General features: G+C 38.1%; 1 protein-coding gene across 3 annotated transcripts in view; it reads left to right on the forward strand.

Annotated features, from left to right (window-relative positions):
* Positions 1-16,008, forward strand: part of LOC137293392 (HEAT repeat-containing protein 5B-like) — a 118,590-nt gene that overhangs the window by 71,607 nt on the left and 30,975 nt on the right. For all 3 annotated transcript variants that reach the window (XM_067823905.1, XM_067823907.1, XM_067823906.1), the window contains exons 6-7: positions 12,051-12,222; positions 12,796-12,950. In XM_067823905.1, coding sequence (XP_067680006.1) covers positions 12,051-12,222; positions 12,796-12,950 — 327 coding nt within the window. The remainder of the gene's footprint in view (positions 1-12,050; positions 12,223-12,795; positions 12,951-16,008) is intronic.

Below are 16,008 nucleotides of genomic sequence, written 5' to 3' on the forward strand. Positions count from 1 at the left end.
AAACCTGTTTTAGTCAAGTGAACACATTGCAGAAACAATAACTGTTATGTTCTGGCAGAGTCATAACAATATTTTGCTATACTGTGCAGTATGTTGTGAAATCTAGGAAAAACTTGGACAGACATTTTAGTACATTGCTGTTTTCAGTATGTGTAAAAAGCATGTTGGTTCATAAAATCAGAAAGGTGTCAGATATTCCAGAAAAGATCTGATTGGTTGATGCATGTCATTGATGATTGTGATGTCAATCATTGGTTTGTCTGGCTCAGACTTTATTATCTGTTATCATGTGTCTCCCAAAACAGTGCTGGCAAAATATTGGTAAGATACTTGTCTTGTTTATAGATTACAACATTAAAGGTTATTTATGGTAAAGGAATAGCCAGTCCTGCTTATGCCCATTACTGACCTTTCTGAGCTGCTAAATGTTTATCCTAAGATATAAATATCACCACTAATTACCCAATCTCTGAATGATAACTACATGTAGAGGTGGTTTGAGACAAGGGGTTGCCAGTGTCATTTGACTACTGAACCAATAACAGGGTGATCTGACATACCAGTGATTGACATCATGAGCACATGTTGCCACACAGAATCAGACATACATCTGCACCCATCATAGGTTATTTGAGAACCTTGGATACTGAATGGTGTTCAAATGAATGGCATCCAGTTAAATTTGAGTTAATAGGTGAACCATTATTGGAACAATGAACCCTACAACCACGACAGAAATAGATGTTAACCTGTAGTGGAAATATCACATTGTTTCCTATATGAGGACGCAAGAGTGGAATGGAAGTGGGTGACCGAGAAAACTAATCCCTAGCTCTCATCGGACATTCTCCAATCCCATGAGTAGGTGACACAATTAGGCATAGGTATTGGGCAGCTTGATGAAGCTGATGGTGACACAAATGAGACTGTCAGGTTACAGGGATTTATCACCTCCCATCGGTGGGCAAGGACTTCCACAGATGTTATTATCACTGCTGTTCCCACCTGTCTAAATAGCTCTGGTGCCAAGGGAGCCTGTACCCAATTTGAAGGCATCCGAGTAACTTCATAGATGGCTCTTGCAGACATGTTAAATCTGTTAAAGGGGTCAGAAAATAAAAATTCAGGAAGTACTATATGAAGAAATGTTGAAGCTAAGGTAGCTAAGGTTAAAAGATATTTGGTAGCAAAGGGCCTAGATTTTCGGATCTCTCATAGTGCTAAGATAGTCATAAGTGCCATATATCACCAGTGACTTACAACCTTCTTAGCACTAAGAGAGCTTTGAAAATCTAGGTCCAGGTTGTTAAAGTGTTTAGGTGTCATGTCTCATTCCCCTCATGAGTACAGTGTGAGAAACCCATTTGATGCTCACCATACTGGGATATTCCAGGGTACTGCTTCATCAGAGCGGCAGATAAATCTTAATCAGTTTCACTGTCCTTGAACCACATTATGTTCCCTTCCCTTTCTTCATTGCTAAAGCTCTGGATGAAGAAAGTCTGTAGTTTCTAAGGTTCTGGAATCTCAGAGCTTAGTAAATCTTTTCAGTTTAAATGCAGTTATTTATTTTTATATGAAAATTAAATAAGGTTTAGTTTATGTTTTCTCTTCCACTCAACCTTTACTCAGATGCAAATTAAGCTAGTTTAGGTGGAGGTTGAATTTCATACCTCCTTGAGTCTCTTTTAAGCTTCTCTGCACTGTTCATGTTATATTTTCAGGAATTAGGTGTCAGTCAACTTTCGTTTCTGAAAATATGTTAGTTTGATGCAAAGCTAACATTTACGTTTAAACTGAAATTCAGAGCCCTATGTATGGAGATGAACTAGTGGAAGATCAGGAATTGTTTCATTTCAATCATTTGTGTTGTGACTGGTCATAATAATCTGTTCAGGGATTGTAGGAAACTAATTAATACTTAGGTGTTCAGGTCATAAGAAAGAAAGTTAAAGGAGACAAACCGGCCTTTCAATTCAGCTCCACTCATTCCAAGAATATTTCATCCTTCTTGTATCTCCTCCAGTAAACCTGATCCGTAAATGTTACATGTAAAATCTGCTAATAGACGGTGTGTATTTGTTAAATGCTGGTCTACAATAATCCTTAGTCAGAAAATTGAATGATCAAGACTTGGGTAAAAGGTGCCTGAAAGAAATATATTACTTAGTGTTAAAATGAGACAATATTGTACAGGTTGTTCAGCTTGAACTGAGCTACTCTACATGTGCATGACCCGGGAGGTCGAACTGGTACAAAAAGCTGGTCAAGTTAATTAAATAGGGGAGCTCACTGCTTAAAAGTCAGAATAGGAACCGTTAAACCATCTGCAGCTAATTTTTTAAAGAAACTTAGCACATTGCTGACATTTCTCACACTGAGATGTCAAACGCTGACCTTGTCTCAGCTGTTCGGACATGGCGCACACCTTCACAATAATAGTTGTGACATGGTCATGGTCACGCAATGGATTAGTATTCACTTTGATCAGGTCAAGTTAAACAACCTGTAGATGCTTGGATTTATATTTTGTGATATCTCTTAGTTTCATATATTTTGCTGTAGAATGTTTTCAACTTAGCCCTTCAAAGCTAAGAGTTGGCAAGGATTGCTTGTTAAGAGTCGGATAATATGTAACAGCTGTCTGGTTCCATTTGGAACCACATCTTCAATGCTGTAGGCGTTTGTTTCAGCCATTACGTTGTTCCAAATAAATAGCTAATGATGCAGTCTGCTTGCTGCTGTTATTTTTGAATTTCACCGATCTCAATCTTGTATCATCTAAGTTGACCTGATGCTTTTAGTGAGCATTTGCTTAATGTTATTTTGTGTGGGACGTGTTCACTGAGTATCTGAATGTAACAGCAGAAGTGAAAGATGAATGTTCTCATTGAGTTATCAGAGATTCTTATATTTGTTCATGTAGAAAGATGGATCAGCTTGTAAACATAAATGTCTGAAAGTGTTGACTTCCAAATTCTTTTGGAGCTCTTTGGCGGCATGCTTTTGGTCAGAGAGTGTTTGAGAAGTACAAAGCATTATGTAATGGCAGTCTGTCTGAGTGAGAGGGCGATACGTGTCTTATACAATGGTTGCATTGTCTGAGTCAGAGCGTGGCTGCCTGCTAAGGCTGCTATGATTCACTCACCAAATTTGTTTTGAGAAAAGAGGCTGCAAAATGAGACTTTGCATAACTTATGTTTTCTGAGTTTCCTTTCTTGCTTGACAAAAATAAAATTGCTACCAGACAACTGAGAGAGTTACCACCATTTCATTTGTATATTTTTTTATGAAGTCATTTAAATTTTTAGAAATTGTTTGGCCTGGAAAAAGTAAATACATTTTTAACTTCCAGATGAGCTCTGCCATTAATGAATGCTAAAAACCATGTCCCAAATCAATATGACAGCACAAACGCTAATGGAAGGGTAAACTGTTAAATCTATTGTGATACTTAAACATTTAGACAATATTTTGTTATTCACATTGACAGATGTTAAGGTTATTTCACAATTTCTTGCAGTGCTCATGTTTTTTCTGTTGGATCATTTCGCACCTGTAATTGATTTTTTTCTCTCCAGTTGACTAACCACACAAGTAATAAAATGTGAAACTTTCAGCCCATATCAGTCTCATCACTGTTGATGTGTGATGTAAATCGGAACTTTGAGATTCTGACTGATGAAAGACAAAATTGCGATTATTGATCAGGCTTCAGCTGAAAAACAACTTAACTCGCTAAGCTGCTCTAGTGGTGATAAAACATGGGATTGTGATCAAGCAGACAGAATTTTATGGCCAGTTTTGGCAGAAAGTTTGGTTGTTTCAGATGGAGTGATGATGAACGGAAGTTGTTCTTATTGATTCCATCTCAATTGATCAGGTTCTGGGTGTCGAGGTAAAATATTGTGAGCTGTTGCGATTCTACCAATACCTGGATGAGTGAACAAACCAATGAGAGGCCATTATTAATTACATTGTTGCAGAACTAGTCTGGTCCTCTCGATGGTGTCATTAGGGTTGATTTAGTTGGTATTTATGTCTTCTGCTTGCAGAGCAGACGGACTGAAAGAGACTATTGCCAGTTGAATTGGGTTCCATTCAGAAACCTGATTGATCTTTCACTGAAAATTTAATTTGAATTCTTCCATTACAACAAATCAAACCATTTTTACGAAATAAAGCTCAAAGTTCTTTGATGAAAGAAAATAAGATTTTATGAACATGGTGTCAGGATGTGTGTTCTAAGATGATTGTTTGTTGTCAGTACCTGCTAAAAGTAGATCTAAAGTTGCTTCTTTCATGCTACTCTTTTCATCTGTTTGTTTCATGATATGTGAACTTTAATACTAACTGAAGTGCAACTGAAATGACATCTGTTGGTGACTCTGTTTTTGACTTTAGCCCCTTGTCCATTTAGTGAAGTGCAACTTGGCTGGGGAGATTTAAGAAAGAAACATAATCAACAACATATTTCATGATCAACCAATTTGGTAAAATCACAGGCAGTTTAGTTCTGCTTAATCCTGCCTCTCTTTACCAATTATGTTGTTTCAAAATATCAGTTGTGAAATTTTGAGATCATCAGAATTGTCATGTTTTCTTCCATTTTGAAGAAGAGATGGCAGACAGACACTTATCAGTCAAGTCAGTAACTGAGGAATTTAGCTAAGTTTTATTAGCAAGGAAGGAGCCTTGTTCATTGCAGGTGATAAGCTTTGGTGTAACCTCTTTAGAGTCATCTGATAATGCATTTACACTGCACCCATCTGCCATGTTGAGTGTAGTTTAAATGTCTTGAAGTACAGAATGTCTTCATTTTAAGAATCCATCTTTGTGATACATTCACTAACTGAACTTGGGTCATTGAGTGTTTGCAAAATGATTAGGAATAAACTTGGGCACTGATGCAGGAATTCTGTTGATTTTTCAAGCTTAGGACATGGACAAGATAAACTCTCTCTGCTTTCTGCACAACCACTTGTAGGTTGTATTACTGGAATGTTAATCAGTCCACCTGCCAATTAAGAGAGTTATGTTGTCTGATTATGTCAGAATGTCGCCTTTAAAGATAAGGGAGGTAACTGAAGTAGGATATACAACAACTGCTATCTTTCCCAGCATGAATGAGGTATCATATGAGCATTTAAATTCTCATATTTGTTCACATATTGACACTGTTATCACTGAAACCACCTGTTGTAATGAGTCCTTCAGAGTCTCGACCATACATCACACATTGTTACCAATGGAATACCTGATTGTTCAACATGGCCACATGCTGGATTTTGTTCAGATACCGATCCTGAAACAGTGTCCATAATTTCCATCACCTGCTGCAGAAATAGCCATAACCATGCATGTACACAAGATATTATTACAGTCGGAATACTGTATCTTTAGAGAGATGGCATGTGCCATGTGTTGGGGATGTAGAGGGAAGAACATTGATGTCAGTGGCTTCCCAGCAGTGTCATGGCATGTTGTCCAGACTCACCAGGAGGGATGTGGGTGGGTGGGTGGGTGGGTGGGTGGGTGAGTGAGTGAGTGAGTGAGTGAGTGAGTGAGTGAGTGAGTGAGTGAGTGAGTGAGTGTTGGGTGTTGTAGTAAACAGCATTCCAGCTGTGTTTATGGTGATGTGTCCAAGACTACTACAACGTCCCCGAAGACTAAGGACATTTCTGAGTTAACTGTCACTAAGTCATTTAGTCACAGATCTGAACTGTACCACATAAATGAAATATGTTAGAATGAAGCTGAGTTTTAGAGCCCTAATCATGAATATGATGGTACACAGTGAGCCAGTGCACACTTTGTATCAATCCAATCCAGATCTCAACAAGCATGAGATACCACCCAAGACACAAAACTGTTGGTTGTAACAAGGTATGGTGAGTGTACTATAGGTTGATAAGAACTGTATCATAATATCAAGATAGCTGTAGGCAATTATCATTTGGCTATTCCTGTGATATTAGGCTTGCAACAAGCAGTGAATCTGGAGGCATGGTGGTTACAATGGTAGTGGAGTTTGATCAGCTCATGCTCAGCTGAGACCAGTCTGTGATATACAAAGTTGCTGACACCTTTGATCACTGTTTTGTCAACTTCATGCTTCCATGTGTGTTCCATGGCCTGCTGTGAATGATACAGCAGTAATCCTTTTACTGATGCAACAGTGTAGATATTCCTGTCACATAGTAACTGTGATATTTCGGCTACTTTTCGGTCATTTTGACACTCTGTTGAATAAAAAAAATGTAATTGATGTCACCTCTTCATACCAATGTGATTGCTAGTCACGCAGAAGACCAGGTTTGATTCCCAACATGGGTACAATATGTGAAAATTGTTTCTGGTGGCCTTCCCTGTGAGATGCTTATCAAAAGGGACAAGTAACAGGATCAAGTGGTTATGCTTGCTGACATAGTTTACACATGACTTTGTATCCTAGTTACATAGATCTATGCTCATTCTCTTGATCACCAGATTGTCTGGTCCAGACTCAATTATTTGCAGACACTTACATGTAGCTGGAATTTTGCTGAGTACGGTGTTAAGCAACAAACTAACCCTTGTTGTGATATTGCTGGAATATTGCTAAAAGTGGCATAAAACTAAACACACTGATATTTCTAATATCAAAACGGGACAAAGAGTAGTCTAATTGTTAAAGTTATAACTTGTTACATGCATGCTTGGGTTTGATTCCCAGATGGGTGCAATTTAGAACCCATTGACAGTGAAATTCTGGATATAAAGTTTTGTAAATTACTCAGTCTGTGCTATTTCTGTACATGATGCTACTTTGTGTGGAGGACATAACCAATAATACCTGTATCACCTTACGGTCCAGGAGCTTATATTCTACTGTTTACATCCCTGACGAGATTGGTGTTGATGTTGGCCAACACACATCTGTGTTCAGATGTTTCAAGATCAGATGTAAGTTTAGAGAGCCTGTTTTGTTGCATCTGGACACAATCCAAAGATGCAGATTCGTTAGCAGGAAGTAGTTGTCATATTGTGTGGATGGTTGGAGTTTTGTGGAGATGTGTATTTGTTTCTGACAGAGAAGGCATGAAGATACAGATAGGATGAATTGAAGAATTGAAAGGACAGATTATGCGTTTGTTATTTCTCGAGTCACGTTTCACTGAAGTGTTTTTGCTGAACCAATTATATATCAACATTTTTCATCCAGAAATAACAACCACTTGTTTGGCAGAAGTGTCATGTGTTATTCATGTTTTACTTTGAAGAGGAGAGATGAACAGTCGCTGTCTAAATCTGCTCTTTGTATCCCTTCCAACAGCGAGTAAACTTTTTGGATAAACCGTTGGATTTTCATTCCTCTGATCTTTTTTTTATTTTCCACATCGGTTTTTGTATTTGAAAGTTATTTTAGGTATCCCCTGGTAAAGTATTGCTACATGCAGAATAGGCCCTTGTCTGTTGTACAGACCCTGCTGCAAATATATCCAAGAAAGCACACTCAAGTCTGGATTTCCACAGCTTCTTAAAGTGAAGAAAGTCTCTGGGCTTCTTTTCATTGTCCCCGCTGCAAGGCATCTCTCTGTCCGGATGTCCCTATTCTTGTTAACTGGATATCTCGTGAACTGTGGTACCAAATGTGTTCAGATTTGGTGACAGTCTACATTGGGGGATTACACAGATACTGGGTGACCTTGACCTTATTTTCAAGGTCACTACAATTCTTTACCAGTCTTCAAACTCTTCTTAATGTGATATCTCGTGAACTGTTGTACTCAGTGTCTTCAAATTTGATGATAGCCTACATTTCCGGATTGCAGAGATACCATTTGATTTTGTTGACCTTGATCTTATTTTCAAGGTCACCACGACCCTTTGCCTTTATTTTCAAACTTTTGTTAACACAATATCTCATAATCTGTCGCACCCAATGTCTTCAAATTTGGTGACAGCGTACATTGGGGCATTAGGTAGACACTAGCCTATTAGGTTGATCTTGACCTTTTTTTTCATCAAGGTCACCCGACTCTTTGACCACTTTGAAATCTCATGCAGTGTTGTACCCATTCTCTTTAAATTTGATGACAGCCAACACTGGGGGATTATACAGACATCAGTGGATTTTTATCTTATTTTCAATGTGACCACGACACTTTATTTGGTTTTCAAGCTCATGTTAAGGCAATATCTCATAAAACATTGTGCAACAAATGTCTTTCATTTTATGCATTACATCATTGTACACATCTTGTGCATCACCGAAAATTGAAAAAGTAGTGAATATGGTATAAATATTAGTCTTCTTAAGCAGCGGGAGACATTGCCACAATAGTGGTGAACACTTGTTATAGTGTATATTTTTGACAAAGAACTTTTCTTTCTATAAAGTATGTTCATTTCAGAGACTAGGTGTTCGTCTAAATAGATCCCACACTGCTTTTAAGTTTGCTCACTTGCTCACAGTCATCCAAACCATGCAACTAACTCACCAGCCAATGATCACCAGCCTTCAAAAATACTTCCTATTTTTTTAAGCGATCTTAATCAGGATGAGTCTGTTTGTCGTTTCTTGTCCCAGAAGGTGATCACACTGGTATTGCCAATGACTACCAATAATGCTAGGAAGAGTCACTTTCTAAATAATACATGCTGAACCAAGAGTTGTTCATACCAAACCAGATTGAACAGTCTACCAGTCCTAATTAATTTGATCCTGACTTTTGAGAAAGATGGGTTCCTCTTCTGAAATAAATCCACACAAAATGAAAATATTCATTGCACTTTAGCTAACGCCTATGTGTCAGCAGTTAATACAATTATCACATTTTTTACTTCTAAAACGTTAATGAAATCAGACAAACAGACAGACTAGTAGACCTGCACAAGTCTCTAAGTTTAAAATGAATAGTTTAAATGATATTTTCTACAAAAATACAAATAACATATTGCCCTTAGAAGCATCCACATATCTTGATTTGCATCCTTACAATTACTATACATCCTTGGGCTCGGTATTCAGTATAGCCTTAGAGCAAGGCTAACAGATAGAGACAGTGAAAAAACCATCCTCAAAACTCCCCCTTTGTGCTTCTATTGATATCTGCATCTAGTTACAAGAGGTGCAGTGTGTTCATGTTACTAATTATAGAAGATATGCACTGCACACCTGATGTTCTCCAGTGATGAGTTGCATTGCGCTCCATCAGGTGGGGCAATATCTCACATACCTGTCCTCTAGAACCGTTTCTATGGTAAATCATACATTTCAACTTCAAAGGCACAGTGTCGTTCAGTGAGTAAGTGAGTGAGTTTTGTTTTATGCCACACTCAGCAATGTTCCACCTGTATGGCAGCGTTCTGTAAATAATCGAGTCTGGACCAGACAGTCCATTGATCAACAACATGAGCATCGATCTGCTCAGTTGGGAACTGATAAATTGTGTCAACCAAGTCAGCCAGACTGACCACCCCATCTCATTAGTCACCTCTTAAGACAAGCATAGTTGCCTTATATGGCAAGCATGGGTTGCTTAAGGCCTTTTCTGTCCCAGACCTTCATGGGTCCATTCAGTGAATAGATATTCACCAATCTTGGAAGATTTTTCTATGGTAATGGTATTCTCCATCTGACTCAGTGTCGCTATGGAGGACAAGGAGAATGAGATGAAAGTGAGCAGATCCAGAAGAGTATGAGATGAGAACACAAGATTGTTGGGCTAAGATTTCCAGCTGGTATTTCTCAGCAAGTGTTTCCTGTTGGAAGCTACAGGTTGCTAAATTGGGCGAGAGGGTTTGTTGTCTTCAGTGTTGAATTGCTGACACAGCTAGATAAGATTGGTGGATAAGACACCATAAGACCGGTTGAAAGGGGAAATAATAAACAATTATACCAAGTGAAAATGTTGAATTGTATGTTTCAACAAAGTGTCAGAAACAACCTTGCCGAGTTAGAGGTTGGTAAGTAGTTTGCATTCGATCTGAAAAGAAAAGAAACACAAACTTATGGTGGTCGTGGAAAATACTGCATAAAAATTTCAATAACATACAATTAGGTGAAATATAGCTCATAGACAGGATATGCAGCTTGCTTTTAACTTTCTTTAAACAACATGATGGGTGGCTAACTTAGGTTCCTGCAGACAAGACACATGGAATGTTTGTGATCTTGGATTTTTCGGGTATTATCTTTGCTGAAAAGGCCATCTAGAAGGCTTAGATTCCCACTGGCATTTATTGGTGCAGGTCTTGTTGAATTCCGTTGTGAAATTGAAACTTTTGCTTTGGCTTTTGCCTCAGTTTGCATAAGTAATGGGCATGTGAAACTCTGGATTACTTGTATTAAGAATTTGACAAATGGTGTATATATTGTATTTTGTGATAGAGCATATTTTAAGGCAGATAAAACCATTACATTGAAGGTTAATTTGTCTACAGTCTGAAACACATAATTTTCCCTTCCATCAAGCCCTTAGTGTGATGTGATAGTCCTAAAGGATGCATGTTGCGATTTTTAACAGTTTCTTATGCCCATCGTACTAGACCTCTTCTAAATTTAACTTGAGCTTTTTGTTTCTAATGCAATCAAATATGTAAAAGAAACTTAGAGATAAGTTTCTGGCTACATGAAAGCTGAGTAAAGGTACTAAATAGAAGCATCTTGTGTACATACATCTCCACCGATCACAGCAGTGTGACTGAGCCAAGATGATATACTGATCTATATTTCTTATTCTTTCCCCACCTAGCTCAGCAAGACATAAACTACTTCCTCACAACATCTACAACCTGAGTATATATTTCTTGGCATTGATGTAGTTGGTGATATTAATTAGATCAGCCTTATCTGATTCCTCTGGAGCTACCATAGTGTATTTGTGTTGCAACTGATCGTCAGGAGTCACTTTGCCCCTTCCACTCCAACATTGTTACTGAAACGTGGAATGTGCTGTGCTTGTAACTGTGATGAAATGATGTTTATTTATCGTGGAGTCTTCCTGTATGTGTATTTATAGTCTGCACACATACAAACATGTGGTTGGGTGAATCAGCCCAGTCTGGTGCGGCCATTATGTATACACATTCCTGGTGTACATGGTTTCATTTCCTAGATATGTCAGACTGAAGTGCATGTGTCCACAAAGGAAGTAGGCGTTCATGAAATGTTTTCAAATAGCTCAGAACTAAATTATATTCTTAAAGCAATATTTCCAGGAATATTCCAAACCAGAATAATTATCCATAATTATTTCAAAACGAACATGTGAATTTATATCACTGTCCAGGTTTCCATACTACTACAGTTAATGTGAAAAATCAGATAGTCCTTAAATTCTTTTGAGTAGTATATGCACAGTGTAATTGAAGCAGGGTCTGCTGACCCAGGGTTTAAATCCCTGATTTGTCCTGAGAATGGTTCTTCATTTGTTGACCCTTGAAGGTCCCGGGGTAGAATAGGCCTTCAGCAACCCATGCTTGCCATATAAGGGAACTATGCTTGTTGTAAGAAGCGACTAACAGGATCGAGTGGTCAGGCTCGCTGACTTGGTTGACACATGTCATCAGTTCCCAATTACGCAGATCGATGCTCATGTTGTTGATCTCTGGATTGTCTGGTCCAGGCTTGATTATTTACAGACCACCGCCATATAGCTGGAATATTGCTGAGTGAGGTGTAAAACTAAATTCACCCCCTCACTCTTGATTTGCTAACACCATATACCAAGGCAAGATTTTGGTGTGACTCAGTTGATTGTGTGACATTGAGTCATCTCAACTGAGTAGATCAATGCTATTGATCTTAGATCACAGGATTATTGAGTCCAGGCTCAGTTATTTACAGACCACATTTGTATTGAGGATTGTGTTTACCAACAAACAATCTGCAAAGTTCACATGCCATATCAATACACACTCACACATGAAATTATTTACATTCATTGAGGACAGATATCTTTTTTTACTTATTCTGAAATTAACCTGAAATAAAAATGTTGGCTATGTATCAGATTCCACAACAAATTCTAACCCTGAATTTATTCATTTGTTTTCTGTTTCAGTGCATGTATCAGCTGGTCAATGAGGCTCCCTTCATGTACACCAATGAGCTGGAAACAGTGGCCTCCCTTTGTTTCCGAGCTCTGGATGGCTCCAACTATGACACCCGCTGTGCTGTTGCAAAGCTCCTTGGCAACCTGATGGCCACAGCACAAGCCCCTCGACAACCACAAGGTAGCCCATGCATCCTGACATACAAGAAGTCTTACTGTTGCAGTTTATTGCTCTACACAAATAACACCAAAACTTAAATGCTGAATGATCGCAGTTTCTTCAGTGATAACTTGTAGTGAGAAAGGAATGCTTCCATACTTCTCTAAGCAATACTGTAAGTGAGTTATATTTTATGCCACACTCAGCAATATTCCAGCAATAAGGCAGCCCTAAGCAATACATGACAGTAGGGTAGCCTAGTGGTTAAAATGCTGGCTTGTCACATTTAGAGTCTGGGTTTCATCCCCACATGGTACAATGTGTGACGGCCATTGTTCGCATCCTCTGCCATGGGATAGCTGGAATCTTGCTAAATAGACATTATCAGAATCACTTTAGGTTATATGTTTATGTATTTAAACCATTTTGGCGAACAGCATCTAGCATAGGATATAGCCCGGCTGGTTAAGCATATTCACCATTTTGTATTACCAGTATGTCCAACTCACTTATGTGTGTAGATATGTATATGTACCCTGTTTAGGGTCAGAACTTCTTAATGACATGCTCTAAAACATAATTTTTCTGTTCCAGTGAGAGGGAGATCAGTAAAGTTAATGGATGTGCTGAACATACTAGCTGCAGGTTTTCTTCGAGGGGGGATTGGCTTCCTGAAGGGGTCTACTGCTGGGGAGATGATCAAGGGAACTGGCAATGTAAACAGGGAGATACGTGTTGGAGTCACGCATGTAAGTCTGCATTTCGGGGCTGTGCTTACCTTAATGCAGTGTTTATGAAACACCGTCCTGCTTGTTGTTGTCCTGCTGGGATGGTTAAGCTTCGTTACCTTGTGCAAGAACACAAAATACATTAAACTGCACTCATGGTGTACATCATTGTATCCATTTTCTGATACACCAAGGCTTATGCTCTCATAAAGACAGTTATTGTACCCTTGAAATTTGGAAGTGGATGAATTGATAAATATATCGGTGTTAATGTCAGAAGGTAAATAAACAAAGCTAGACATGCAAAGTATGTTTACGCTACTTTCCTACAACAGTTTCTCATTATGGCACTATCACAAACCACTTCCTTGTAGGCTCTTATGTATTAATGTTTGTAAACAATGACTGAAGATGTAATTGACAATATTCGTACATCACTTTTTACACACTGACATAAGGCTGTTGCTTGTTATAGATGTTGTTCTGTCTGAAATAAATGTTAGGCATTTCATGGTTATGTAGAATAACATTCTCGTAACCGATAAATCCAGTTATCTCTAGACAGGAACAGAGCAGGCTACATGTATGTGATACAGAGGAATAACCACAATATATTAGCAGCATGTGTAGTGTTATGAAGAAATCCCAGACCTAATTACCATATAATGCCTGGTTTGTGTTTCCAGGAGGTGTGTACTACTGTGTTTATTATGTATGGATACAAGGGAAAGGTGTGTAGTACCTTCCAATAAATATATCAGTTTGCTTTATTAGGTTCATGGTTGTCGAGTCAACGTTCATGGCTGGATGCCTATTGTTGGATGATGGCCAACTGTGTTGGATGCTTGTCTACAACTTGTTAAGCTGGCTTTGGGAGCAGAAAAACAGGGGTGATGATACACTGGGTGGCTTTGGAGATGTTGTGTTGTGGCAGGGAGATCCCAGATGGTTCAGTGGTCACGTGCTGAAATTTGATATCCACTGATAATTATTTGATCTGAAGTTTACATATAATTAGGTTTTCCATTGGATGAGAGATCACCAGATTGATGCAGATAACCATATGATCCATGTGTTTAAATAAATGTATTCTGATACAGTGTCATATCGTTGAATTACTGAGGTTAATTTCACATTCGTACAATGTATGATGCCTGATTTAGGTGTTCCCCATTGAGATATCGTTAAAAGCAAGATAAATCAGAACTCTCTCACTCACTGAGGTAATTTTCATCAACTTTGATATAAGTCATATCTATTACTTGCAGCTAAGCTACACCGAAGTTGTGTTTTTCAACACTAGGCAAACACTGATACAGCTGAAACTGGTTCAAGCAGCATTAAACTCAATTTACTCACTCACTTTGTAGAAATATGGCAGTAATGAATCAAACAGCATCTCTCCAGACTGAAAAAGTTTGCTGTTACTGAGTTTAATTTTGGGAATGTTTCAACTTACTGAAATGGTTTTATTCATCTTGTACAAACAAAAATGAACAAGGAAGTAATTTTTCATGAGTTATAATTTTTCATCTATCATTATACCACTAATGGTAGATATAGGGCCCCCCCAAAACCCCGTATTACCTGGTGTAATTCAATACTTATGTACTGGCAGCTGATACGAGAACCACATGTCCACAGCCATACTGTGATGAGGGGGTACCACATGTATACTCCCACTTGGGGAGGCTCATGCTGATGGTTTCGTTTGGTTTACAAAATATTTTGTAGAAGAAAAAAAATTGGTCATGATATGAAAATGGCACTGATGCCACTTTAAGTGCTGTTTTGTGGTATGGCCTGGACAGAAATGAAAATATATACTGAACAACTAAAAAAATACAAGTTTTCAAAAAATGAAGACTCAAAAGTAAGCATGAAACAGTGTTGCATTTATTTTGCTGTTCAGTATACATAACAAACATGGCACATCAAATATTGCTTTGAATGAAAGGTCAAAGTGTTGCTTTCACTCTGATATGGATTTACGCTTAAGGTGTTACTATTTACAGAAATTTGCTGACAATTGACAAGAAAATGATTTATTTGTTTTCACATGAGTGAAGGTTGATCTTGATGGATCCGATATATTTATGAATCAACAGTTTCTCACTTAAGAAATAATATAAATATTTATTAAACACTTTCGGCTTGGGTGAGACTGATTTGAGAGATTACTGTCAACAAAGAATATTTAAGTAAATTAGAATGCATTTGTTCCGGAAACTATACCCACATACAAGCAGAATTCCATTCCACCAGTTTATGTTTTATGCATGTTAGAATCGTCTGGAATGCTTGGAAATTTAATTGTCCCCTTCGGACTTGATCATCAAGTTTTGTAGATTCATGTAGATCGTTACTTGAATTCCACCGACTGGTGTTTGAGTCGTGCAAACGATGAACCACCTGCAGTGTTTATATTTCATCATGGAAGCATGTTAGAAGGAACAACTGCTCCTGTTGTTGGGTGCTTGCCACCTTGATGGCTACTGCAGGATGCCATGCACAAACTGTACAAACATTGTTTGTTTGTGCAAGGAATATGCTTAATGACTTAACGCTCTCCTTGCCAAGTTTGGGCATCTCCCTTTTGACTGTTTGTTTAGAATAAAGGGCACAACTGGTGACATTACGTTATCAGAATTAGAAATATATATAAATGTTGCATTTGCAATTTATATTTGTTTTGTCTGAAAACAAGTAAATATTATGGTCAAACAGACCCTTATCATACTGATTGATGAAAACAGTTAATATACTATAAGTAACATGTGAGGAATGCTTCTTGAGCCATTGTTGGAGCACAGTACTGCTCCAGCACATCATCTTATATATGTGATAGTTTTCTCAATCAGGGAACATGAATAGTCTAGTGGTTAAAGCTTTAGCTTGTCATGATGGCTTGGGTTCGATTCCCCCATATGGTACTATGTGTGAAGCCCATTTCTGGTGTTCCCCAAAGTGATATTGCTGGACTATTGCTAAATGCAGTGTAAAACAATATTCACTCACTCACTATACGTGTGATGACTTTGTAAATATAAATCAGAATTTCATTGTGATTTTTGGCTTG

Source organism: Haliotis asinina, chromosome 8 (genome assembly GCF_037392515.1).
Source record: "Haliotis asinina isolate JCU_RB_2024 chromosome 8, JCU_Hal_asi_v2, whole genome shotgun sequence".
Classification (NCBI taxonomy): domain Eukaryota; kingdom Metazoa; phylum Mollusca; class Gastropoda; order Lepetellida; family Haliotidae; genus Haliotis; species Haliotis asinina.